The 27,436-nt window shown below is 49.2% G+C and overlaps 1 protein-coding gene and 1 long non-coding RNA gene across 3 annotated transcripts in view; both read right to left on the bottom strand.

Moving 5' to 3' along the window:
- AGAP1 (ArfGAP with GTPase domain, ankyrin repeat and PH domain 1) overlaps positions 1-27,430 on the bottom strand; it is a 630,727-nt gene extending 603,297 nt beyond the window's left edge. For both annotated transcript variants that reach the window (XM_023228734.3, XM_023228735.3), the window contains exon 1: positions 27,185-27,430. In XM_023228734.3, coding sequence (XP_023084502.1) covers positions 27,185-27,347 — 163 coding nt within the window. In that variant the 5' untranslated portion in view covers positions 27,348-27,430. The remainder of the gene's footprint in view (positions 1-27,184) is intronic.
- Positions 13,904-16,253, bottom strand: LOC111553753. The gene is made up of 2 exons (XR_002735054.1): positions 16,206-16,253; positions 13,904-14,523 (listed from the first exon to the last, which is right to left on the bottom strand). It is a non-coding gene; the product is annotated as an uncharacterized LOC111553753 (long non-coding RNA).
- Positions 27,431-27,436: the final 6 nt, after the last annotated feature.

Raw genomic sequence — 27,436 nt, 5'->3', positions numbered from 1 at the left:
CACCTCCTACCAACCATGAGATTGGTATTATCAAGACCCCACATGCAGAGAGAGGCTGAGCGTCTTACGGAGGAGAGGTACCTCGGAGCTGGTACAGACAGAAGCCCAGGAGGTCTCAGTTCACTGCGCCCACTCCTTACCACCTTTTTACCAAACCAGTGACCTCTCCAAATCCTCAACAGACGTGACATTCTCACCACTCCATCTGGACTGCCTGTACACAGCTCCAGCTTCTAACAGAGCCTGGCCTAAGGCGGGCACACGAACAATGTTTACTGACGTTTAAGGAACCGCCAGGAAGTCTCATCACCCCTAAACAGACTCTAAGCCTCTTGAGGAAATGTTCTAGGCTTCTCAGAGCCCAGTCAGCCTCTAGGAATCAAAAAGACTGTACATCCTGATTACATCCGATGTATTCAAAAACCAAGCTGTGCCTCTCTGGCAAACATCCCAAAATTTGACAACACCCTGTTGGGAAAGAGGCACTCACATATATTGCTGGTGGCACACTTATTATGGATGGGAATCTGGCAACCTTCAGCAAAACTACATGCACATGACCCTTTCGACTTAGCAATCCTCCTTTCTAGGCATCATCCCAAAAATACATTGACAAGAAATAAGAAAAAGATAGATGTAGACTATACAGCACTATTTTTTAAATAGCAACACACACACACATAAAACAAACAAAAACAAGAAACTGGCTCAATCCCAACGTCTATCAATAGGGGACCTGTTCATAAATTGGGAACAGTTTCACAATGAGGCCTGTTCTGGAACCCACGCTATGGAGTGGTTTCTAGAACATGTTCCTAAGTTTAAAAGGCAAATGAAAAACCGTGCATGGGAAGCTACATGTATCTAAGCAGAGGTTATGTTAAGTACCCATACACATAGATTTGCTTATATTTAAAAGAGACAATATAAACAATACTTATTAAAAAATATTTATAGGTGAAGAGAAGAAAACAAGGTAAAAAACAGACAAAGATAGAGTCTTTGAATTTATCTTTAAGAATCTAAGCCAGGACTCTTAGAATTTCTTTTGATGACGTGACACTGGTTCCACATAAATATTTAACTAGTTACATAACTAATTCCCTAAAAATTGAAAATAAAGAAATGCATCTAAGTACATCTCCACCAGGATAGCAGAGTCACAGAGAAGACCAATTCCACGTGACTTAAAATACAGTAACTGGAGTTCATCACCGAAAGTGAGACAAACCCTAAGGATGAAAATCACGTTGAACTCGTTCTGGTGGTCACACTGTTGGAAGCTGCGCTGGAGATGTCTTCTGAGAGTTGTCTGGGGAAGGCCGAAGCAAATGAGGAATTATGTTCGCGTCCCTGAAAACCCTGACTGCTAGAGAGATGACCAATGTACTACACGAGCCTGGAGCATCTTTCCATCTTTATCTTTCCTGTGACATCAGAAATTTAAGAAGCAGTCAATGTCATGTCAAGAGAACACAGGAGGCTTCCTGAAACGCTGCCACACGCCGAAGATGGGATCATTGGAGCATCCGTAACAGCTCCCATCGGAATGCACCACGTACACTGAATCCGGAGAGTTCACAATGATCTAAAACTAATTAGTCAATGTTAACAGGAGTCTACTAAACCAACACTTGTTATTTTTACAATTAGTAAATAAAGAGGGTTATCTTGCCTTTCCTACGTGACCTGAATGGTACTCTTTATAGATTATCTCATCTTAAACAAATAATAGCAAAAAAAAAAAAAAAAAAAAAAAAATTGACAGGATTATAAAATCATTTTCCAACCTCTGACAAGCTAACTGGTCCAGACTGCCAACATGGACAAAATGACAAATACAAGGTGGGATCCTCCTGATGAACCACACAGACCCACCCAGGAAGGAGTCCAACCAAACCAAACAAAAGCTAAAAACCTAAACAAGCCTCCAAACACCCACTAATTTATAGGAAAATACAGGAGACAAAGGAGCATGCCAACTGACTCCAAGGGGAGGCAGTCAAAAAACTCCAGACCGGCGGCTTCTGAACAAACACAGGCCCTGGGAAGGACAGAAAGACGGTTGTGGAACCTACTCACTGGAGGAGTTTTGGAAGATATCTCCACCAACTGCAACGTGCACACAGTATTTGATCCTGATTCAAACAGGCAAACGGAGGGGGAAAATTATGGTAATCATGAGACAACTGGAAATGTGGGCACAGACTGGATATCTGACCATATTAAGGAACTGTTCATTTTCTAGAGTGTGGTAATGGTCATGGGTGCTTTTTTAAGTTCTCATCTTTTAGAGATAGATACTGAAATATTTATGGATGAAATGGCAGGGTGTCTGAAATTCACTTCAAAATAATATTCAGGCCAGGCGCGGTGACTCACGCCTGTAATCCCAGCGCATTGGGAGGCCAAGATGGGTGAAATCACCTGAGGTCAGGAGTTTGAGACCAGCCTGGACAACATGGTGAAATCCCATTGCTACTAAAAACACAAAAAAATTAGCCAGGTGTGGTGGTGGGTACCTGTAATCCCAGCTAATTGGGAGGCTGAAGCAGAAGAATTGCTTGAACCCAGGAGGTGGAGGTTGCAGTGAACCGAGATCACGCCACTGCACTCCAGCCTGGGCAACAAGAGTGAGACCCTTTGGCTGCAGGAGCAGCGGGCATTCACGAAGTGCACCCGCGAGGCAAGCCTGCCATCCAGATGTGAAGTTTAACCTGAGGACATGCAGCTGCTGTTAGCTATACCACCATCCCTCTGGCTTATGATACAGAAAGTTATTATTACTTTGAGGATTAAAAAAGTGATATCCAAGCATTATTTTTTTCTGTTTGTGTGCAGGTGGAGGCTGTTTTCTTATTAAAACATTCAAAACATCACACATCACTCTTCTTTCTCTTTGTCCTATGGCAGAAAACACCAGCTGAAGAGACATTTGCAAAGCTCCATGCCCCTCCCGAGGCTGACAGTGGGAAACAGCTGGCACCCGGTGACCTGCAGCTTCCGCCCTGGCTCTTCGTCAGAAAAAGAGGAAATCCAAGGAATTTCTATGAAACCAATTGCAGGGCGGGGCACACACATCACAAAAAGTCTTAGAAGAGGTAATCTGGGAGGTAAGGAAATTGGTTGATTGCCAATTTTATTTGTCACTTTTTATATTCCTTATGAAAAACCTTTTTTAAAAGCATTCAGGGATCACTGTCAGTGGGAGAAAGAGAAGTCAAAGGCATCCGGTTGCCCCAAGCTGGGTTTTAAGATTCCTGATACGCACCCAATCAAACAGTGTAAACAGCTCCACTGTCTTCACGTGGATTAAACACCAGAGTTACAGAAACAACACAGTGAAACCAACGCAGCAGAAGAGTCGTCTTCGGGCAAAGGGGAGATGGCCACAGCCTTTCTGCGCTTCTCTAAGAAAGCATTTCCAGCTCTCGGATGAAGGTCCCTGCACTGCACCTTCGGAGACTGGGCCTGCCTGAGCTTCCACCCCTCACCTGTAAATAGGGGTAAGAACCCCAACCGAGGCAAGCCAGGACTCAGACTTCAACGGCAACTATGAGTACTACCTATTTTTTTTGAAACAGAGTCTCACTCTGTCACCCAGGCTGGAGTGCAGAGGCACGATCTTGGCTCACTGCAACCTCCACTTCCTGGGTTCAAGAGATTCTCCTGCCTCAGCCTCCTGTGTAGCTGGGGTTACAGGCGTGCACCACCATGTCTAATTTTTGTATTTTTAGTAGAAATGGGGTTTCACCATGTTGGTCAGCCTGGTCTCAAACTCCTGACCTCAACTGATCTGCCCGCCTCGGCCTCCCAGAGTGCTGGAATTACAGGTGCAAGCCACTGCACCTGGCCCAGAATTCTTTTTAAATAGAGTGTTAATTTTTTTCATAATCTAGTTTATATTTTTAAAACATGACTTTGATCTAAACAAATTCTTTTACTTTTTTTTTTTTTTTTACAAAGTAAAGAGATCTCCTGCCTCGTGGCTGCTACTTCTTTCCAGTAAAATGTAGTCCCTGCAACCTCAATTAAAATAAAATGATTATAAAGATCTAGGTTGGGCACAGCTATGTCGTCAAAGCCCTGCTCTGGGTTAAGTGACGAAACACTCGTGATGCTACATCAGCGACAAATCCTCGGAAACCACCAGGGAGGGAGGGATGCTGTACGGACTGCGCAGTATCCCCCAAATGCCTCTGCAGAGGCTCACGCCCCATGGTGACTGGCGCTGGAGATAAGGTCTTTAAGGAGGCAATCATGGTAATATGGGGGCTTAAGGGTGGGACCCTCGTCCAACAAGACTGGTGTCCTCCTGAGGACGGAGAAACACTGAAGACCACACACAAGGAAAAGAGCAGGTGAGACACAGAACGGGAAGAAACCAAACCTGCCAGTGCCTGGATCGTGGGCTCTTGGCCTCCAGAACTGTGAGAAAACACGTTTGGGCCTCCCACTCTGTGGTATTTTGTCACAGCAGCCCGAGCTGACTCATGCAGGCGCCAAGCCCCTCCAAAGCCGCACGGCACCAGTGGCTGCAGCCTGCCATGCTGGTAGATCTACCCTATAGGGCCAAAAATGCTTCTACCTGCAACTGCCCGTCATTAACATCTGCATGGCTGTATGCAGGGGGGCAACCAAAGAAGAAAGTTCAGTCCTACTGCACCAACCCAGCTGATGGAACAGGGTCCCACATGGCACTCTCCCAAACCGGGCAGCAACCCCACTTACTCCCAGAATACAGGGAAGTATTCTGAAGCCTGCCAGGGAGCTGAGTGGACCCGCATCCACTCACTCATCCACTCCACAAGCATTTGTCCCAGGGTCTCCAGGTGTGACGGGAAGCCAGGGTGCCTAGGGCCAGAGGCCACAAACACATTTCTGCTGGGTCCCGGAGGAGGGCGGCCAGCCAGGAATGGGGGCGGCATGAACTGCGCTCAGGCTGCAGGTGCCAAGTACTTACATTTGTTTCCTTTGGAGCAAAGCAAGAGGAAACTGAGGCTCCAAATTCAGATGGCTTTCCCAAAAGCACACAGCTAGAAGGAAGCTGCACCAGACTCCATTTGAGGACTCTTCTTAGACACGACATACACTGCGCATGACATACGCTGCCTCTCGACATGCAGCTGTACCGTGGAGGAGAAAGTAGAAAAGTGCCACAAGAGATTTAAAAAAAAAAAAAAAAAATGCTCCTGGGCCTGAGAGAGGGAAGGAGTACAGCATTTCTGTTTTATTTCTATGGGCTCAGGAGCAGAGCAGAACATTCAGAAGAGACATTCATTCTGCAAAGCCTTTACTGGGGATATACTATTCACCAGGCACGCATGTCAAAGAGGAGCCACGTGCCCAGAGGGATGGGAAGACAGCACATTCCAACCGCGAAGTCGGGGAGCAGAAGGAAGCACGGGAGAGCCCATGGGAACCGCCGGGCCAGCAGCAGCAGCAGCAGCGGAGCCCGTGCGGCAGAAGCAGGCGCCCACACCTGAGCACTGAGGCACCCAGCCACCTGTCGCGATCCTCGGAGGACTGGGCCACAGAGGCCGCACACCCCAGGAACCAACTTCTCCCCGCTCCTAGCAGGCCCTTAAGTCACTGTTGCTGAGCTCCCCTCACCCCCTTCAATATCTCTTTTCCACCAAGATGCAAAAGGCAACACCATCCTCTAGCATTTGCCCAGCACGACGTGTGTTTAATTTCCTTCCTATTTGCAAGAAGTCATTCAAAATGTAGACAGCATCTTAATAGTTTGCACATGGTATGTCTGCACACCTTCGGGTTAGCATCCGTGTCAAAAGTCACCAACGAACACATCACAATCTCTCCATTTCCATTCTCTTGTAAAGGCTGCAGAATGTCTGCCTCAACACTAAGCAGACTTTTTTCTGCAAAATTACAAGGAAACACTGAACAATGGCAGATGCACAAAATGATCCCCATGACGCCTGACGAACGACTCCATGTTGAGACAGCAGCTAATGACCCTTCCCACCCCAGTGGATCAGCGCTGTTACTGCCAGCTCAGTATCTACACCCCTGTCTTTCAGAGAACCTTTCAAGTGTTCCTTTGAGGACCTGCCCCGCTATTCTCTCTGCTGCCACTCTGATGAGGCTGTCCATGAAAGGCCTCCCCTGGCCAAGGAGTGGCAGAATCTGGGTCAATCAAATACTCTCCAGGCAACCCAAGCAGTGCCCTAAATACACAGGCAGCCTGTGCCTCTGCCTGTCCCCTGGGCCCCTGGTTCAGTCTACTCCAATGCCTCCATGCTCAAAGCCATCCCCACAACCTTCCAATAAAATCCACGTCTGCTGGAGTCAGCCAGAATGGGATTCTCGTATTTTCAACCAAGGACCCAAAGAGTCAACTTACCACAGTCCCCAGCTGGAAGGGTAAACAAGTTCTGACAGTTCTAAAAGGCAAAGCCCATCTGCTAAAGGCAAACATTACCTAAATGTAAGGACTTTTTTAATGCCCTAAATTCTGATGGCAACTCCCAAGGAAAAGATTCCCAAAATGGTGGCCATGGCAACCTCAACGGCCTGAGTATAGAAGTTCCCCAACGATCAATATGGCCGCAGCCCCCTTCTCTGGGACATGAGTCCTTGAACATGTGATCTAAACACCTGGTATGTTCCTTGTTGCTACACAGGCTGTGCCCTGCAGGCCAGAGTCCATCTCACCTCCCTCGTGCAGTTAAGCTCCACGGAGCTCTCACCATGTGTCCAGTCCTGGACAAGACACTGGGGTTTGGTCCCTGAGCACCTGGAGCCCATGCTGGGGAGAGACGTGCAGTCCCCATCACAGCAAAGTGCACAGGCCACCAGGTGGCGGGCCCTGGCATCGCCAGCAGGAGCCATGGAAATGGCCTTGGGGAAGCAGGACTCTTGAGCTGGGTTGTGAAGGCGTCGGGTGGGTTAAGAAAAGAGGCTTGCCAAGGGGCAGGACTCAGGTGATCCAAAGCCACAGAAGGGGCCCCAGGCAGAGCAAGCAGCCTGCCAGGAACTGTGAGCCTGGTTCCTGGTATCCTACGCAGCAAAGGTGCCACAGGCGGGGCGAGACCAGGCTAGAGAGCAGGCAGGGCCACAGCAAAGGGCCTGGCAGTCCATCGAGGCAACTCCATTTCCATTTCTTTACTTCCTCCGTGACTCCTTCTAAAAAGGCTTAAGGGTGAGGCCAAGGAATTTCAACTTCATTCTAAAAGCCCTAGTGAGCCATTTAAAGGCTTAAGCAGGTTGAGGTCTGGGTAGATTTATATTTTGGGATCTATTTATGGGTTAACCCAGCTGTCAAACATGAATTGCCGCATCATTCTCTGAGAGATGTGTGTGTGCGCACGCGGACCACACTGGCACACACCAAGGTGAGACTCGGGAAAATCGCCTGTGCTCAGTCATCTGAATACAGAAACATGTCTTCTGGACACATAAACACCCACAGGAAAGACACAGGGGAACGTACAACCTCATCATAAAACATCTCAACAGGAGCCTGGGAGTTACCAAACTGTTAAAACTTGAAAAGCTACAAAATTGCCCTTTATGTGGAAGAGCGCAATCATTCTTGGGAGGGCTGAGTGTGGGGGGACTGTGTGTTGTTGGGTCTTCGGATTTTTTAACTAAGAAAGGATTCCAACCTTATGCACATCATAATGGCAAACCAGTTTCGCTGCTTCTAGACCCCATCAAGCACAGCTGGGTGGTATTCTATCCGCCAGCCAGGAATGCGCCCACTGGAACAGTCCAGGTTCCAGGTTTTGGTTTACCCACTGTTCTCCATACCATGGCACCCGGATTGGGAGTACCCAGAGCCACAGTACCCAAAGTGTGGCACCAAAAGGGCAGCAGCAGTCCCCCTCCAGGGGACTCGTCAGCAAGGCAAGTTCCCAGGTCTCACCCCACACCCACTGAATCAGAACTTCTGGGGGTGGAGCCCAGTGATCTGCATTTCCTATTTTTTTTTTTTTTTTTTTTTTCTGAGACAGAGTCTCACTCTGCCGCCCAGGCTGCAGTGCAGTGGTGCAATCTCAGTTTGCTGCAACCTCCGCCTCCTGGGTTCAAGGGATTCTCCTGCCTCAAGCTCCCGAATAGCTGGGATTATAGGCGCCTGCCACCACTACTGGCTAATTTTTGTATTTTTAGTAGAGACGGGGTTTCACCATGTTGGCCAAGCTGGTCTCGAACTCCCGACCTCAAGTGATCTGCCCACCTCGGCCTCCCAAAGTGTTGGGATTACAGGCATGAACCACCCGCATCCACACAGTGATCTGCATTTTAACCCACCCTCAGTTAAAACACAGGTGACCTGAGGTGACCCTGATGCAGGCTAAAGTCTGAGAACCACTGATCTCAAACCTTTAAGACCACTTAACAGCAAGAAAAAGCTAGAGAAGCCACATCTGAACTAGAAAAGCACAAACGGGTCCAACGAAACTGCAAACTAGATTTTCTCAAAAATGACCCGAACTGCCACAAAATGAACTGGTCAGGATAAACTTGACCAGAACCAAGAGTGCCCAGCTCTAAACAGATGCTGCCAGAAGAATCTCACGTGCAGAGGGCCCAAGCCAGCCGGGAGCCCTGCTCGTGCATTAATGGCACAGTGTGTTTTTTTTATAACATCCAAAGCACTTAAAAGAGTAACATTTTCACTCATATATCTCAACAACTTCCTGGAGAGGAAGGCAAAGGGCAGATTCTCTGGCTGGCGCAAAGGTTACACGGTCAGGAGGGACCCAGGAGCCACCGAGCAGGGGCAGGCAGGATGGGAGGCCCAGGGAGCTCATCACCTACCTCCAGTTCAGACGCCTTTGCCCAGCTGCCCACACCATGGTGAATCCTAACAGGGAAATCAAGGCAGGAATGGGGGGGGGGGGGGATGTGCATGGACTGATCGATCGATTGATTGGTTTTTAGTGATAGGGTCTCACTCTGTTGCCCAGGTTGGAGAGTGCTGGTGCAATCATGGCTCACTGCAGCCTCAACCTCCTAGGCTCAGGCAATCCTCCCACCTCAGCCTCCTGAGCAGCTGGGACCACAGGCAGCACCAACACACCTGGCTTTTTTTGTTTTTTAGTAGAGATGGGGGTCTCCCTATGTTACCCAGACTGGTCTTGAACTCCTAGCTTCAAGCAATCCTCCCACCTCGGTCTCCCAAAGTGTTGGGATCACAGGTGTGAGCCAATGCGCCTGCCCAATTTTCTTATTCTTATGTCAACAAAACAGTGTTTCCCCAAGCTTGGCATTCTCCCCTAAAAGTTAAAAAACAGTTACTCAAACAAACTCTCAAACTCCCAAACAAGATACAGCCATGTGCCCCACATTCTGCTGATGCAGCATCAGATCAAGAAGTGACTGACATGGCCACCGATGTGGACAATGACCATCACCACACACACACACACATTCATACATTCATACACTCACACACACACATTCACACTCACACACACACATTCACACAGCCACACACTGACACATTCACACACGCATTCACATTCACACACTCGCACTCACAATCACACTCACGCATTCACACACATGCATTCACAAATTAACACACGTTCATACACATTCATTCACACACATTCACACATTCTCAGTCACACATTCACACATACACATTCACACACATGCATTCACACACATCCACACACATTCACTCATTCTCCCACACATTCACACACACATTCACACATATACACACAATCTCACAAGCATGTTTTATAGGACCAAAATCCACAGTTTGGGGAAATTACATGGGTTTTTCTCCCCACCCTACAAATAGAACTGCCAGGGCAACTCTCTCGAATGCGGAATTGTCAAAAAGATTTATATATAAAAGTTTCCAGATTTTCTCTTGGCCAGGAAACAAGTGAGTAATTTCCCTGAGCCCAGCATAGGTTAATAATCAAAGAAGTTCGTTAGGAACTGCCCTGAGCTCAGGCTGCCAGGCGGTTAGTCATAAAGAGCTAGGTGGAATTTGCCTACTCAGGCAATGGGAGGAGAGAAGGAGAGTCACATCCCCACGGAGAAGCCGGTTTCCTAGAACACTTGTGGGCCAGGAGCTGGCTGAGCCCCCTGCTGCTCCCGCCTGCCCCCTCCCTGAGGGCCTGGGTCAGACCCCAGGGAACCAGGTATCCTTGCTCACCGAGAGGACGATCCCCTCTGGACACACAGGCAGACACACCTCTAGATAATTCCACCAGTTCCCACCTGAAACAGAAGCGTGTACCGGAGTGACCCTTGGTGAGTGCAGATCAGAGGCTGAGGGAGTCACAGAGCTCATCTGACCTGGGGTTCTCAGTCTCAGGATGAAGACTCAGGGCTGCCCCCAGCATGGTGGGATCTTGGGCAGCGTCCCTCACCTCCACCTGCCACGTTCCAGTAACAACCACGCCACCCCAAAGTTGTAACAAACCGAAAATTGCCCCAGACATTGCCAGATGTCCTCTAGGGGGCTACAACGCTTGCACGCCATACCCACCCACCCCTAGCACCTTGTTGAAAACTGATCTTGGCCAAACATCTGGATTTACAGACAGGGAAACTGAGGTCAGAGGTCACAAGGAGAGGCACACTGGCTCTGCTCCCTTGGGTTCTGCGACCTTATAAGGTGGTCTTCAGTCTGCACCTCTTTCTCGGGCTTCTCCTTTCCCTCTTCAGCCTCACCCCTACAGCCTCCCACCCCCTCATCAGTACAAGACACTTCACAGCCCAAGAGACACAGACGGCAAACGCTCTTTCTGAAGGACAGCTGCTATCCCATCACTGCCAGAGGCCTGCTGAACTTAAGCCCAAAGTGGACACTGCTAGCGGGAGAGTAAAATCAACCAATTTGGAAAACAGTAGGCAGTTTACATAAAAAATACACACCCACCACATCTCCCAGCCACTCCACTCCCAGGGATCTACCCAAGAGAAATAAAAGCATGTGCCCATATATAAACTTGTGTGTGAATGTTCACAGCAGCTGTATTTGTAAAAGCCAAGAACCGGAAACAACTCCATCAATATCCATCTGCAGGATAAACACATTGTGGTAAATCCATACAATGGAACATTACTCAGCAATGGAAAAGAAAAAGCTACAGATATACATGACAACTTGAATGACCCTAAAAATCATCCTGCTGATTGAATGAAGCCAGTCAAAGAAGGGGTCCTTTACTGCAGCGGTCCCTAACCTTTTTGGCACCAGGGGCCAGTTTCGTGGAAGACAATTTTTCCAGTGATGAGAGGCAGGGGGATGGTTTCGTGATGATTCAAATGCATTACATTTATTGTGCACCTTATTTCTATTATTACTGCATTGTAACATATAATGAAATAATTCTACAACTCACCATAACGTAGAATCAGTGGGAGCCCTGAGCTTGTTTTCCTTCAACTAGACAGTCCCATCTAGGGGGGGGACGGGAGATGGCGGCAGAGCATCGGGCATTAGTCTCATAAGGAGCGCCAAATCTAGATCCCTCATATGTGCTGTTCACAGTAGGGTTTGTGCCCTTATGAGAATCTAATGCCACCAATGATCTGACAGGAAGTGGAGCTCAGAGGGTAATGTAAGGCACAGGGAGTGGCTGTAAATACAGATGAAGCTTCACTTGCTGGCCCACCACTCACCTCCTGCTGTGCGGCCTGGTTGCTAATAGGCCAGTACTGGTCCATGGCCCAGAGGTGGGGACCCCCTTTTTAATGCATCTTATTTCTATTTAATTCTGGAAAATGCAAACTAATCCATAGTGACAGACAGCAGATGACTGCAAGCAGACAGGCAGAGGCGGTGTGGGTTGCAAAGGGGCACGAGGAAGTGTTGGGGTCAGGGAATGGTCACCTCCCATACCTCCGCTGTGGCTACACGGGTCAAAACTCATCAAATGGTAAACTTTCAAGAGTTGGAGTTTACTTTTTATGTAAATCATACCTCTGGCTGGGCACAGTGGCTCACACCTATAATCCCAACATTTTGGGAAGATGAGGAGGGTGGATCACTTGAGGTCAGGAGTTCAAGACCAGCCTGGCCAACATGGTGAAACCCTGTCTCCACTAAAAATACAAAAATTAGCCGGGCGTGTTTGTGGATGTCTATAATCCCAGCTACTCAAGAGGCTGAGGAAGGAGACCGCTTAAAGCCAGGAACCTGGGAGGCAGAGGTTACAGTGAGCCAAGATCATGCCACTGCACTCCAGTCTGGGTGACAGAGCCAGACTCCGTCTCAAATTAAAAAAAAAAAAAAAAAAAAAAAAAATCACACTTTTATAAAGAAGTAGACAAAAATCAAGTAAGTGCAGAAAAAGCATTCCAACTAAAAACCCACCAGTAATTTTCACAGTAACTGTCAGTAATCGTTCACATTACATGAGTTCACACCACCCTCTAGGTAAGTCTGGTTCAAGCAGGTGAGGGTGGCTGCAGGTGAGCACACACCCCACACTGCTAGGATGCCACTGAGTGGGAAGCAGATAGCACAGTCACCAGCACACCCCCCACTAAAGCGGTGGACAGTCTGGCGACACTCGGCATCAGGCCCATGCACTGGATTCTGCCACTTCCGGCTCTGCCACCTTCCTCTGTGTAACCCTGGGCAAATCACTTTGATGCCCAGAGCATCCCTTTCTCCCTCTTTTGCTAATTACAGCACAGGGGGAAAGTAACTTCTATTTACATGTATAAAAAGTTAACTGCCCACTAACATCTCCATTATTAAAATGTCACAGAATTTGTGTGGCTTAAATGTAAGCTGTATTTTCAGCTAGCTAGGATTAAAGGTGTTGCAGATTTCCTAAACTCAGGTGAATTTTCAAAGGCATGCTGTTTGGAAATCCTCCCTCCTCCCGTACTGCGGAACCTGTAATCGCAGGCAGTCAGCTTGCCTCCATGCCTCCTCCTCATGTAATCAAAACCGTCAGTCAGCATCCCAGCCACCACCAACTCTCAGCAAGGGAATAAAAGTGAACCAACAGCTGTTATTTTCTTTATAACCTTGGTGAGTTAAAAACTGAGGGTGAATGTGAGTTTCAAAACACAAATTGAAATCTGCTGGAGAGCTGCAAACTGCAGAGAGAATTCCCCAAGTACTTCTGCAGACTTATGGGCTGATTTCTGAAGTTTCCTTTTCTGCTTTATCAAAACATCAAAACTGTAGGTGGCATTACTTGGCATATACCTGAAGGAACACACATTGTTCTACCATAAAGACACATGCAATTAGTTATGTGTTCACTGTGGCACTACTCACAATAGCAAAGACACGGAATCAACCAAAATGCCCATCAGTGGTGGGCTGAATAAAGAAAATGTGGTACCTACACACCGTGGAGTACTATGCAGCCACAAAAAAAGGAATGAGATCATGTCCTGTGCAGCAACATGGATGGAGCTGGAGACCAGTATCGTAAGCGAACCAGCAGAGGAACAGAAAACCAAATCTCTCATATTCTCACTTGAGCCAAACATTGACACAAAGAAAGGAACAACAGCCACCAAGGCCTAGTTGAGGGTAGAGGGTTGGAGGAGGGAAAGGACTGAAAAACTACCTATCAGGTACTGTACTTACTACGCGTGTGATGAAATAGTCTATACACCAGACCCCCATGACACACAACTTACCTATGTAACACACCTGCATGTGTACCCCTGAAACTAAAAGCTTTTTAAAAAAATAAAAATAAAAACCCATGGGTGGCTGGTGTCCACGGGTCCTGAGTTCGAATCCTGCCTCTACCACCTTCAGGAGTGGGCGGATTCAGGCAAGACTTTAAACTCTCCAGGCTGCAGGCTCCTGACCTGCCAAATGAGGGTTCTACCACCTCTGTCTGCCAGTGACCAGGATAACAAAATGACACAAAGGACACCCAGCCCTGAACACGGTGTCCTGAGTGTCGTCCCCAAACACTCAGGCGGCAGGTGCTATTATGGATTTTATTCAGTGAGGGGAAGGGAAGAAACCAGGAGGATGGTTCAGGAAATGTCCCATAGAAATTTCTGGAATCTGGAGCAGGAGCAGCTGTCAGAGATGCCTGCAGGCAATGGTGTCACTTACAAGGCAAAACCGCACCGGCTGCTGCAATAGAGCTGTGCCCCAGTCCAGCAGGACGCCCCCGACTCCTCCGCCAGCGCTCCCCTGCCATCACCATCCATACTCTTGCCAGCTTCTCACTTATCCTCCTCACTCTTACGTCTTCTTGTCCTAAACACAGATTCATAACTAACATCTGAATAAAACCACAGGTGACAGGGTGACAGGGACAAAAACTCCTTAGCTGGTCGGCACACAGGACACTCAGCAACTGCCCATCTATTGATGACAAGACAGATTCTGGGCAGTTGCTTCATTCAGGCCTGTGCAGGTACTGACGCTTAGCATTAAAGAGACGACTCACGACTACAGAGCAGTCACCCAGAGAAATGGCAGGAGGTCCTAAGTCAGGGTCGCCCCAGCGCAAGCGTAACCGACTGCCCACAGGCTCCAGGAAGAAAGACTCAGCAAGTGGCCACTCCAGCTCCAGCTCCCTCCAAGCTCAAGTCCTGCGAGAGACGATAATGTACACAAGACTGGAAGAAAAATGCACAGAAATAAACCCTGCCCATACCCTGTGGGCAGACAGCCGAGGTCTCTATGTCACCTGCTCTGCCGTTCACTTCCCAAGGCTCCAGCCCTCATTCTCTCCCAGCTTTGCAAACCATCAACACAGGAAAGAGGATGAACGTGGATGTGAATGAGGAAAACAAGAGCATGTGCTTCGCTTTCATGTGTGGTTTTGCGTCTCACTGGCCCTGCCCGTATAGACCCTGCTTCTGGCGGCTCCTAACCAAGAATGTTCCCAGTGGCATCCTATTTTCAAAACAAGAAACTGCTGGACAAATAAATTCAAGTTTCTATGTAAAATTCTGAAATTTATGTCCAGACAACCCCCAAAAGACAATATCATAGTCATCACAATTCAATTTTTTTTTGAGACAAGATCTCACTCTGTCACCCAGGGTGGAGTGCAGTGACGCAATCATAGCTCACTGCAGCCTGCAATTCCTTGGCTCATGAGATCCTCCTACCTCAGCCACCCAAGTAGCTAGGACTAATGGCACTCGCCACTGTGCCGAGACTGGTCTCAAACTCCTGGCCTCAAGCAATCCTCCCACTTCGGCCACCCAAAGTGCTGAGATTACAAGCATGAGCCACCGCATCCTGCTTCAAATTTTTTAAAATATTGAAACTCAAGCTAAATAAATAAATAAATAAATAAAATAGGGCCGGGCACAGTGGCTCATGCCTGCAATCCCTGTACTTTGGGAGGTCAAGGTGGGTGGATCATCTGAGGTCAGGAGTTTGAGACCAGCCTGGCCAACCTGGTGACACCCCATCTCCACTAAAAATACAAAAATTAGCTGGGCGTGGTGGCAGGTGCCTGTAATCCCAGCTACTCAGGAGGCTGAGGCAGGAGAATCACTTGAACCCAGGAGGCAGAGGTTGCAGTGAGCTGAGATCGCACCATTGCACTCCAGCCTGGGTGACAGAACAAGACTCTGTAAGAAGAAAAAAAATTAAAACATAAAATAAAAATTAAAAAAAAAAAAAACTCAGTATCTGGATCTAACAAGAATTATGTAACAAGAGCCAAGGTAACAGTAACCATGGAAAATGGGTCTTCTAAGCACACATTTCTGGAAACGCTGACTGCAATGAGCTCCCTCCCTTACAACATCCCTGATGCTGTTCCCACAGCCCAGACCCCCGGTCACCAGCATCTCCATCCTGCGTGGTAACAGCTGGGTATCAAAGCATTCCCGGCCGGGCGCAGTGGTTCACGCCTGTAATCCCAGCACTTTGGGAGGCCGAGGTTGGCGGATCACCTGAAGTTAGGAGTTCGACACCAGCCTGGCCAACATGGTGAAACCCCATCTCTACTAAAAATATAAAAATTAGCTGGGTGTGGTGGCACATGTCTGTAGTCCCAGCAACCCAGGAGGCTGAGACAGGAGAATCGCTTGAACCTGGGAGGCAAAGGCTGCAGTGAGCCGAGATCACACCACTGCACTCCAGCCTGGTCAACAGAGCGAGCGAGACTCCATCTCAAAAGAAAGAAAAGAAAAAAAGAAAGCACTCCCCTCTCCAAGCGGGATCCATAATCAGTAGTTCCTACCATCCAATAAAAGGTCTCCCAGCCTGCTTTCAGGGGCTGTCAAGGATCACCCACCATTCGGTCGCCTACCCTGCTCTTCCTAGGTTGAAGAGACTGTTCCGGATGCTCCAATCATAGTATCCACTGGCCTGGAAAGCCCGGAAAGCCCTCCTGACGGCTACCTGGCTTCCAGGATCTCTCCCCGGACTCCGCCCCATCCCCCAGGCCCCTCCCACACAGCCTTGTGTGGCTCAGATCTCCACGTGTATCAGTGGCTCCCAGGTGAGATCTGAAGGGCCCTGAGTGTCCCACACATCTGCCTGTTCTCCCAGCTTCAAAAACTGGGCTCTGCCCAGTGCAGGGGCTTGATAAAATCTGGTCTATTGATTCTCACATTTAGCCATTTCCCCTACTAAACAAAGTGAGTATAAACTTGGTCCTCCCACCACCATCCCTCAAAATAAATATTTGCCACTGCAAAGCCACCAGAAAAATCCACACATGCACACACCGCCCTTACTCAATCCATGGCCCCGCATGTCCTTCCTGGCTCTGGCCTTGTTTAGCACTGGCCTTTGTGGAGGGGGATGGGCAGCTCCCAGGACACAGACCTGGAACAAAGAAAACTACTCCTTGAGTTGGCAACACTTAGTTTCTTTTTTCTTTTGTGTCTTCAGCATAATTGCTACAAACAACAAAAACTGAATAATGCTAATAGGTAACTATGAAGGCCATAACACAGTTTAGGCCAAACATACAGAGTGAATTCCCTTTCAAACACCAACACAGATCCAGTGGGTTATCTAAAACTCAGCACAGAGATGGATTGAGGCTGCTTGGGGCTCAGCCAGAAAGAGTCCCCCAGTTGACAACTGACTTCTGCTAGGAGCCAAGGAGAGCCAAAGGGGGCCCCTGTTCCAGTCCCAGGGGAACTGTGCCCTCTTCCTGGTGAGGGATTTCGCTTACACAGCTCCATTCACAGAGCCGTCATTATTCAACTAACAAGGAATTAATAGCCTGCAGACAATCCAAAACTTTAAAAACCTAATCTCTAAGACAGTGCTGGAAATGCATTAGCCATGCAAATATTTGTTTATGAACAAACAACTGAAAGAATGAAAATCAGTAGAGGGAGACAAACGGCCATCCTGAGTGTCATAAAATGAACCTTGAAAGCACTGAAAGGTTTCCCAGGTAGGGGCTGCTGGGCTGCAGGAGCGGCCTCATGAGCAGCTACATCCAACCCACAGAGAGAAAGAGACACAGCCCAGACAGAAATGAGGCCATAAGGGCACCAAAAGGCAAGCGAGAATCTGCACAGTGGTGCTATTCATGATGGCCCCAAAACAGGCAGCCACTCAAACACTGACAGCCCCCAAAACAGGGAACCACTCAAACACTGACAGCCCCAAAACAGTCAGCCACTCAAACACTGACAGCCCCAAAACAAGCAGCCACTCAAACACTGACAGCCCCAAAACAGGCAGCCAAACACTGACAGCCCCAAAACAGGCAGCCACTCAAACACTGACAGCCCCCCAAAACAGGCAGCCACTCAAGCGCACATCACAGGCAGAAGAGACCAATAAACGGGGGCTACAATTTCTTTTTTTTTTTGAGACGGAGTCTCGCTCTGTCGCCCGGGCTGCAGTGCAGTGGCCGGATCTCAGCTCACTGCAAGCTCCGCCTCCCGGGTTCACGCCATTCTCCTGCCTCAGCCTCCAGAGTAGCTGGGACTACAGGCGCCCGCCACCTCGCCCGGCTAGTTTTTTGTATTTTTTTAGTAGAGACGGGGTTTCACCGTGTTAGCCAGGATGGTCTCGATCTCCTGACCTCGTGATCCACCCGTCTCGGCCTCCCAAAGTGCTGAGATTACAGGCTTGAGCCACCACGCCCGGCCCGGGGACTACAATTTCTAACCACCCTCAAGGCAGATGAGTCTGTGCTGGCCACTGAACTGGATGCTGGTACCACAAACAGTTTGTGAAAACTTTCTCCTTTATGACTCGGGCACCTTTCTCTATGTTATGTGTCAAAAAAAAGAGAGTTCGAGGCTGGGTGCAGTGGCTCAAGCCTGTAATCCTAAGACTTCAGGAGGCCAAGGCAACATAGCGAGAACCCATCTCTACAAAAAAAGTAAAAAAAAAAAATCAGTCGGACATGGTGGTATGTGCCTGTGGTTCCAGCTACTTGGGAGGCCAAGGCAGGAGGATCGCTTCAGGAGGGCATGGCTTCAGTAAGTCATGATCATGCCACTGTACTTCAGCCTGACTGACATTTGAGACTGTCTCAAAAATTAAAAAATAGGTCAGGCACGGTGGCTCATGCCTGTAATCCCAGTACTCTGGAAGGCTGAGGCAGGTGAATTGCTTGAGTCCAGAATTTCAAGACCAGCCTAGGCAACAAGGTGAAACCCCATCTCTACTGAAGATACAACGAATTAGCCAGGCGTGGTGCACGCCTGTAGTCCCAGCTACTTGGGGGGCTGAGGTGGGAGGATCACTTGAGTCTGGGAGGTTGAAGCTACAAATGAGTCCCAATAGTGCCACTGCACTGCAGCCTGAGCAACAGAGAACCTGTCTCAAAAAACAAATCATAAATAATAAAAAGTTCCAAGAAAGAGTTTGAAGTGGTCTCAATCCCACCAGTTCCAAACCCAAACTTCAAGTACCACGTGAACACTCAGAGACGAGGCTTGATTGCTGAAGCTAAAATTACCACAATGCTGTTCCCCGCCAATCACACCATCCCCTCCCAAATCAGGTTCACCAGCCTGCACTTCCAGCAGGAGCAGTGTCGTCAGAACAGGAGCAGATACTCGATCCGGGCTCACAGCAGCACCCCAGACCTTCCAAAACAACAACAAAGCGGGGGCAGACAGGCTTCCGGAAGTGCCCTCTCTGGAAAACATGCTGGATTCTCCCCCACTGAAAAGGGCAGCTCAACGCACAAACAGGATGGAAGTTCAGGGCAATCAGTTCTTTCCAAATTGATTTCTTTTTCATTACCTAAGCTAGCCAGACTTCCGACAACACCAATCCTGCTGAAGGGTACCATCACACGGTGGGCATGCCCCCAAGGTGACATTTAAGAAGTGAAAACTCTTTCCTGAAAAAAGGGTAGGTCTTGTGGCTATTTGTTGCAGGCATTCATATACATTTTTTTAAAATATCTAACTTCTGTCTTTCAAGTATCCTCAATACTGTAAGTCACTATCGGCTAAAACTAAAACGTGTTGAATTGAAGCTAAATTTACTCTCTAAAGATACCGTTCTGCCTTTAAGACTATTATCTGAGTGAGAATAGGGGAACAGTAGCTTTGTCCTAAGCTGGAAATCAACATGGTTATATTTACTAGAGCCTGTTGAATGTTGACATTTCTCCAAGACCAAACATAAATCATTTGTGAACACGGCCAGTAATTATTTGAAATTCTTCTCCCAGAACCATGAAAAGTGTTTTCCCACCCTTTAAAAAAAATTAAAAAAGGAAATAAAAAGCTTCTAACCATGATGCTAATGACAACCAGACGGCATGAGCAGTTTTAAAGATTAGACAGTTGCTTGTGTAGAAACACTGTACAAATACTCCAACACTGCAGCCCAAAAAAGACAATCCCCATCAAACAGCGGGAGAAGTGTGAAATTTGCAAATGAGCCCCTGGTTAAACAAAAACACCAATCTGTTCCCAGAGAGCTCAGGGTGGCCACCTGTTCGGGGCTGGTGGCAAGTTCTGGTTACCAACGGAAGAAACAATACTGGAGTGAGCAGCGACAGCCCCCTCTCGGGCCCTGGTCCCCACCCTCGAGCCTATATTTAGTCTGCTCTTTATGGAAAATGTCCCAACCTCGCACACAAACAAGCTTATCTGGCTGGTTATTCAAAAGATCCATCAATGATCTCTTCTGCAGGGGGTGGTATTTGTTTTCCTTTCCTCCCCAGGCCTCAGACACAAGCACGATACCCACTTCTGGCCATGGTCACTTGTGAGAAAAGTCCTGGAAGACAGAGGGACTGGACCCAATGGACAATGCCAGCCCTGCCTCCGGATGGTCATCACTGCATCCTGGGAAAGACAGAGGCCCACACTATGAAATGGGACCCCCAAATCCCCCTCAGCCCCTCAGAAGCACAGAGTTTCCAGAAGGCCAGGGCTCACTGCAGCACACACAAAGCACTTGTACCCCTGAATAAAAATAACAGATGCTGCAAAGATTAGAGATTAACATCTGTAGAGTGCATTTTGTTTCTCGGAGAAAGGTACTTAACAAAGGGAAGGAATTATGTAGCTAAGCACCAGATCAGAACCTCAAACCCTGGATTTTAAAAATAGCTAAGCCTCATCCGCTTTGCCAGACTCAATCACTTAAGCTAAGGACTCGAAGGGTCTGGAGGATTGGGATGGGGGTGGGGAGGGGGACACAGGTTTGCTAGAGTGTACAGAAACATGAGACAAAACGAAATCGGTGGTTAAAACAAGCCAGAGTGAGACTCACAAACTATAAACACCTGCAGGGTATACAGGGGGAAAAACGGATGCAAAATAAGGGATTTTCATCTTAACAAAATAAAATGCCTGGTTCAGGCAAAAAACAAGAGGTGGTAGCAACAGGGCTGCAGGTTTTGATTTGAAGGTTCCTGCAGCTGCCCCCACTGCTTCTCTCCCTTCTGCGTCACTTCTTTCAGGCTCCTCCAACAGCTCTTTTAAGCTACTAGTAACATCTAGATCCTGTCTTTTACAGAAATGTGCTTTCAACTTGGAAATATTGGTAACAAAATGTGTCATCTGCCAAATTATCATACAATAAGTGAATATTGAAGAATCCCATCTAAATATACATGAGACTACATTAAAAAGCAACAATCTCCAAAAGACAAGAAGGAAAATCCACAAAACCACAGAACGAGACTAGAAGGAAATGGACATCAGCTGCCTCCACCTCCAGACCAGATTCTCTTGGCAATGGCCATCCGCCATGCCACCATGTCACAGAAACACAGCCCACTGGCAGATGCCCCTGAGAGCAATAACTGAAGCACACCCTGAGAATGGCCTCGCACGGCAGGTGCACCTGAATGTGTGTTCGGGGTTCTGAGCTAAGGAATCCGGGAGTGGCCAACCCGGAGATTCATTCCTTATCTATGAGGAACATCTAAACCACCAGCCTGTCCCATGGAAAGCAGGCCATACAGGGTACTGAGGCTCTTTGATTGGGGTTAAAAGAAGGTGGCTGGGTGGTAGTTGTTTGGAGGAGTGTGTTAAGTGAAAACGCTATATGAACTGCACACTTTCTGAAAGCAGGTAGCAGCGCTTCTCTTGCCCAGGCCGCCATGGGACCGCTCTGTACATAAATTCCCCCAATAAACCCTCTGTCTTTTGTTTGCTGGCTCTAGTTCTCTTCTCCAGTCTCTTGAACCCAGTGCTATCCCTAATGAAATTTAAAGGGGTCCAGGACGACAGACCCAGCATTCAGCTCCTTTTCAAAAAGCATCATGGAGATCACATGAACACCAGCTTGAAACCATTCAGATCTGGTTTAAGTCCCTCCTCCACCACGCTTAGCCTGTGTGACCACAAGCAACTCCCTGAGCAGCTGGCCTTCAGTGTCTTCACCTGCAACCTGCAGGAGAGGCTGATGAAACCTTCTCACCTGGCTACAAGCACAGCAAGGAAGAAGAAGTAATGGCCCAGAGATGATACCAAGTCAACTGGAGCTGCCTTCCCTCTACAGCAACGCTTCCTGACGTGTGGGCCCTGGACCAACGCATCCGCATCCTCAGGACACTTGTTAGAGAGGCATATTCTTGCATCCTGCTCCAAACCCACAGAACTAAAAACTTGGGAGGTATGGGAAGGGCCGGCAATCTGTTTCCACCAGCCCTCAATGTGACCTGACACACACTCACATTTGCTCTCAGCATGACACCGAAGATACTACATCACGGCAGTGACACAGGCTGTCACCCGTTTGTCCTCTTAATATTGATTCTATGTCTGAAATTCACTTACACCAAACATAAACACCAACCTGTTGTAGACAGGTGATCTGAAAAAGCTGCCAAGATTTAGCAAGCAAATCTTTTGCTTCCCCTACCTACAGTAAAGAAAATTTCACTTCCATCCCAAACACCACATGATACTGAGTTCCCAGCAAGCCAGGCCACCAAATCCAAAAGGTGTCGAACCCTAACTTCTGTGCTCTGGGGACGTTTCAAATTCCCTCACTTCTGCAGCGCATAAACACTGTTGATCCTACTAAGAAGGAGCTTCTGAAAGGACCCTCTGGCAAGTCAACCAGCCAGCCAACAAACAACCCTCGGGCATCCTTCGAGGGCCAGACATGACATATCAAACCACTGAGGATACAACAATAAACAAGCCCCGACATCTGCCCTCGACCAGCTTCCAGACCTCCCGACCAGCTTCCAGACCTCCCGGCTGGAGTGGGATTAAGTAGGTGAGCCAAACAGGGTGGGCAAACAGCAGGAGGGCCTTAATTCTGGCGAGGCAAGGCTGGTCATGAGTGACACCAACACAGACCGGGCCTCGCATGGTGAGCAACAGGCAGAGAAGGCGGCATCTCAAAGAGCACCTGCACCACAACTAAGAGGCATGAGTAAGCCGTACTCACAAGGAACGCCCACATGGAGGCGGCCCCGGGTTCCGGTAAGGTACGAGAGCTCACCTGGAAGCAACTAAAAGCCAACTGAGTGTTATTTTTAAGGAGGGGACTGCAAACCTGCTGCCTTCCATTCAACCTGAAGGATTCTGAACATGGCCAATGGTGACAAAGAAACATGACACTTATCAGCGGCAGGAAGAAAATGTTTGTTTCCCTAAACATGCACACCTGCGTCAACCGGACTAAATACATTTCCACATGAAAACAAACGCTTCTGGAAGTTTTGCCACAGTCAGTTGCTTTACAGAGAATACTTTTGGTTCTTTGGGGCCTTCTCAAATCCTCTTGCCTTAGGTGGCGGAAACAAGCTTGGGACGCTTTGCACATATGGCCTGTGGGAAGTATGAATAACAGGGGCTCTGTTTCTATCTCACACGGTGACAGAGGGCCAGAGGTGAGGTTGGACGGGCCCAGCTCACCGCTCTTGCACAAGTGTCCCAAGCTTGCTGGGCCTCAGCAGTGCATCTGTGTACAGGATCGCCGCAGGATGAACTGAGATGATGCACATTAGACACTCCGCACTCTGCGGGGCACAGATGCTCAACAGAGCAGCTGTATCATGGGACAAAATGGGGAACCCTGACCCACCTTCCCAGGTCCCCCAAACACTGGGGCTCAGACACTACTAAAGGGTCCTGGAATCTCCCTGTGAAAATGCCCTTAAGAAGTGTAGGGCAGGGTTCTCCCACCAAATGCCAGGCCAGGCCAGGCCAGTGGAGAGCTTGGGTTTCCTCTCATTGGCCACCTGGTGGGGATGGAGGCTTGAGGGCTGGCTGAGGGCTCAACCTCAGAAGAAGGCCAACCTTCCCGGCGACGCCTGGGAACCTGGGAATCGCGCTGCCTGGCTGAATGAGCTGGCTGGGTTATCACTCACATCACAGTCCTGCTGCTGGCAAGCTGAATTACGATGTGCAACTGCTAAGAGAGGCTTTATCCTTGAAAGAAGAACAAGCTTTATTGAACAAGAAAGGCAGTTGATTCATCTACCTCAACGCCATCAACCCCAGATGGAGTTTTCTAAAGAGAATCAGAGGGCAAACTAACACACGCTGTTCAGATTGGAGGCAAGGAGGGTCTCGGGCTCATTTCTGGGCATGGTGGCTGCAGAGGCTCCGGAGACGACACAGCTGTGTGGCCACGTTTCACAGCACGCCATGCCCCATAGGACATCCCAGAAACCTGATCAGATAAATCTGGAACAATCAGCAATGCTTCCTTAAACTCTAGCAATTTGGGGGTGGGGGGAGGGAGGAATAAACCTCTCAATGTACAAAATAAAAATTGGGGAAAAAAAACATCTCTCTGACAAGCTAATGTTTTAAAACAAGACTGAGGGCAAAATCACATGTAATCCCATGCCTACAAACAGGATTACAGATCTGTTTTTATTTGGGAGCCTTGGTGAGCCTTTCAACTAAAATATATTTTGTCCATCGTTAAGAGATTTTCTAACCCAGACCCACTTCAACTCGTTCTGAAATGAGCATCAGCCAAAACATCCTTCCCTCGGACAAGGCCGCACCTCACTCCAACAGCAAAAATTCCTGAAGATGCCAGAAAACAGTGAACTTTTGAGTAGGGTGCAGCCAAATGTGGGAATATTGTGCCAACAAGAGAAACCCTATCTTCAAAAGCTCTTCATAACATTAAGAAGCGCCCACATCATGGTAGTCCAGAAGCTTTGGAAGTCAGACCCCAATTTTGTGTATGTACATATGGAGGAAGGGGGGAAAAAAAAACTCTAGTTGGAAATCTTCTAAAATGTGGCTAGTTTTCTGTCTGGTGGGACAAGTGACTTTTTGAGCCATTTGTTACGACGTGCACCTGCTGTTCTGATTAGAAATGGTTAGACTTTAAAACCTCCAAGGTGCACGCACAGGCAGGGGCAGCTCCTTGCCGGGAGCCCTCTGCAGTTACTGTGATGTTTCAGCGCAGGCTGAGTTGCCAGCACTGGATTTCTGCCATCCACACGCAGTCTGGAGACTGAAACTCCATTCAAATGACCCCTTGGTTCAGATCAGACTTTAAACCACCGCAGTCAAATGTTCAGGAGACCATTATCCCTCCCTGAACCTCCACCCGCTCCTCCATAAAATGAGGAAAACAGGCCACCCACCCTCCCTCACAGGGTTGGTGAAGTCACACAATGCAAAAATGCAAAAAGATTTCTGTTCAAGTTCTACAGAAATGAAAGGTGGTATCACTATTGATCACAGAAGAACATGTAAAGAACAGTAGCATGTCTGAGTGGTTCTTCCGCCTCACTAAATTAACTACAGCCCCACACAATGTAGGCATCCCTATTTCTAAGAGAAAAATAACAGCATCACCCCAGTCCCAAACAGGCTTCGCCCAATGATTCTAAGCCTTATTAAAAATGACAAGGATCCTGGCCAAGAAGGGGCCTACAGTCTCAAATCATAAAGGGAAGCATCATACTGTCAAAAACCACCATCATCTAGGAACGACTTTTTTTTTTTTTTAAAGGAAGAAAGGAAAAGGCAACCACATCCTCTTTCTAGAAAGTCAAACTGCTTTGCTGGAAGTGCTAGAGCCCCAGAGCTCAGCTTCAAGAATGGGAAATAAAAAGGAGGTGCTGTGAACCCCACTCAGCCAGAGGTCTCCACGCAGCAACCGAGGCTCTCAGCCAGGTGCCTTCAATACCTGACACGGGCTTTCACAGCATTTCATCAGACTTCTGCGGATGCTGCCAGACAGCCAGGAAGAACCATCTGAAATGAGCACCGTGCAGCCTTCACAGCTCCCGTACCAGACGCAGAGCTGGAGCTCTGGAGGAACCCTGCTGCAACATCACCCAATCATCAGCAGAGGGGCGCAGGTCCCACCGCCGCTCACCACGAGACACGGCCTGTCTCTTGAGGAATTCACAGAGCATCTTAAGTCACCAACAAGGCAGCCAAGTGACCTCATGGGAGACAGATACACACAAAGGGCCAGGACCCCATAAAGCTGGAGCTCCACCTGGATCCTCCCCTGGAATTAGCAAGTACCCCAAGGGTATATAGTCTGCCAGTCAGCCAGCCTGGCTGGGACATGGTTCAAGTCTACAGGGCTGCCAAATGCCAAGGGCTCAGCAACACAACATCCACTTTCTCCACCTAACTGGCCAAGTTTCAAACCAAAACACTTCGGGGTTAGTAGTTCAGACTGCATAGTGCGAAGGCAGAGCCTCTCTGTAGGCTGATACCCTCTCCCTCACAGAGGGAGGAGGCTGGGCAACGCCAGCACCAGGCTTTCAGGCACATTCCTGCCGGCCTTGAGCCATGCTCAATGTTCCTCAATAGAGGTCTTACCGGCCAGTCTGTACTATGGACAAGCCACTCCGCAGGCTTTTTACCATCACTGGCCAATAGCGCTGACAGGGGAGAAAGTGCTGATCAACTGTGGCTAGGATCTGACTCCACACTGCCCACACACATGTCACCTGGTGCCCCAGGTGAGTCTTGGCAGGACCAAAGGGATGAAGCAAGGAAATAATTCAGCAGCCTGCAAACAGAGAAATGAGAGCCACCAGAAATCCAAAGGGCACAGTCTCGGAAGGCAGACTGCTGTTGTAGCTCTCCTGGAAGGCCATGGCCCTGCCTGACATGCAGAGGGAAGCGGGGGGTTCTGCCCAAGTATCCTGCCCCCCTTAAAACCACAGCTCCCTCCACTTCAGTGGCCTCCAAGTGCAGACATACGAAAGCGAGACCCTTCCGCTGGAGGACGCCCTGCCCTCCTGGTAGGGTTCTTCCTTCCTCTCATCCAACCCAGGACTTCTGGTTGGTACAAAGCACACTACCGGGGCCAGCGTCTGCACAGGGGCAAATGGACCTGCATCTGGACAAGATGCTCCCGCGGTTGGGGCTGGCTCTCGGCATCCACTAAGTTCAACTGCACCCTTGAATTGAGCAAAGACACTAAGGAGGACAGCCCTCCACCGCCCAAACACGCCGGCCCGGGCCTCGCCCCCCAGGCAGCACTTCTCAGAACACGTCTTCAACGTTCAGCAAGACGCCCAGGCCTGGCAACCTGTCAGGGGTCGGGTGGCGCCAACCCCTCTAGCTGCCCCCCGGCGTCTGCTGGGCCGGGACGCTTGGGCGGCCCAGGACGCTGAGGCACCGAGCCACTTTCCCGCAGGAGAGGCTCTATTGTCCATTAGCAAATTAACGCTGACGATCCATCTTCCTGGCGGAGCTCGCGGCGCGCGGGGCGCAGGCGACGCTCGCCGGCCTTGCAAGGCAAGCAGCGCCGCAATGCTCCCTCTGCGGGGCAGCCGCGTGCCCCGGCCGGCGAGTGTGGACACCCGCACGCACACAGCGCACACCCCCGCCGCGCCGCGGGCGTCCGCGCCTTCCCGAGGCCCCAAGGCGGCCCGGCCCTCACCTTCGATGGCGATGACGTGCTCCCGGATCTGGTTCTGCAGCACCGGCTCCTCCACGCGCTCCAGCAGCTCGTAGATCGAGTAGATGTTGGGGTGGACCGACTCGAAGCGCTGGATCTCGGCCCGGATGGCAGCCGAGTTGGCCAGCTGCTGCTGGTAGTTCATGGTGCAGGCGCCGCGTCCGGAGCCGCGCGCCCCCCGCCGCCGCCGCCCCGCGCCCCGGGGCCCGAGGGCCGCCGAGCCCGGGGCTCCGC

Source organism: Piliocolobus tephrosceles, chromosome 11, assembly GCF_002776525.5.
Source record: "Piliocolobus tephrosceles isolate RC106 chromosome 11, ASM277652v3, whole genome shotgun sequence".
NCBI lineage: Eukaryota > Metazoa > Chordata > Mammalia > Primates > Cercopithecidae > Piliocolobus > Piliocolobus tephrosceles.
Note: the sequence above shows the minus strand (reverse complement) of the source record. Positions and strands in the feature narration are given on the sequence as shown.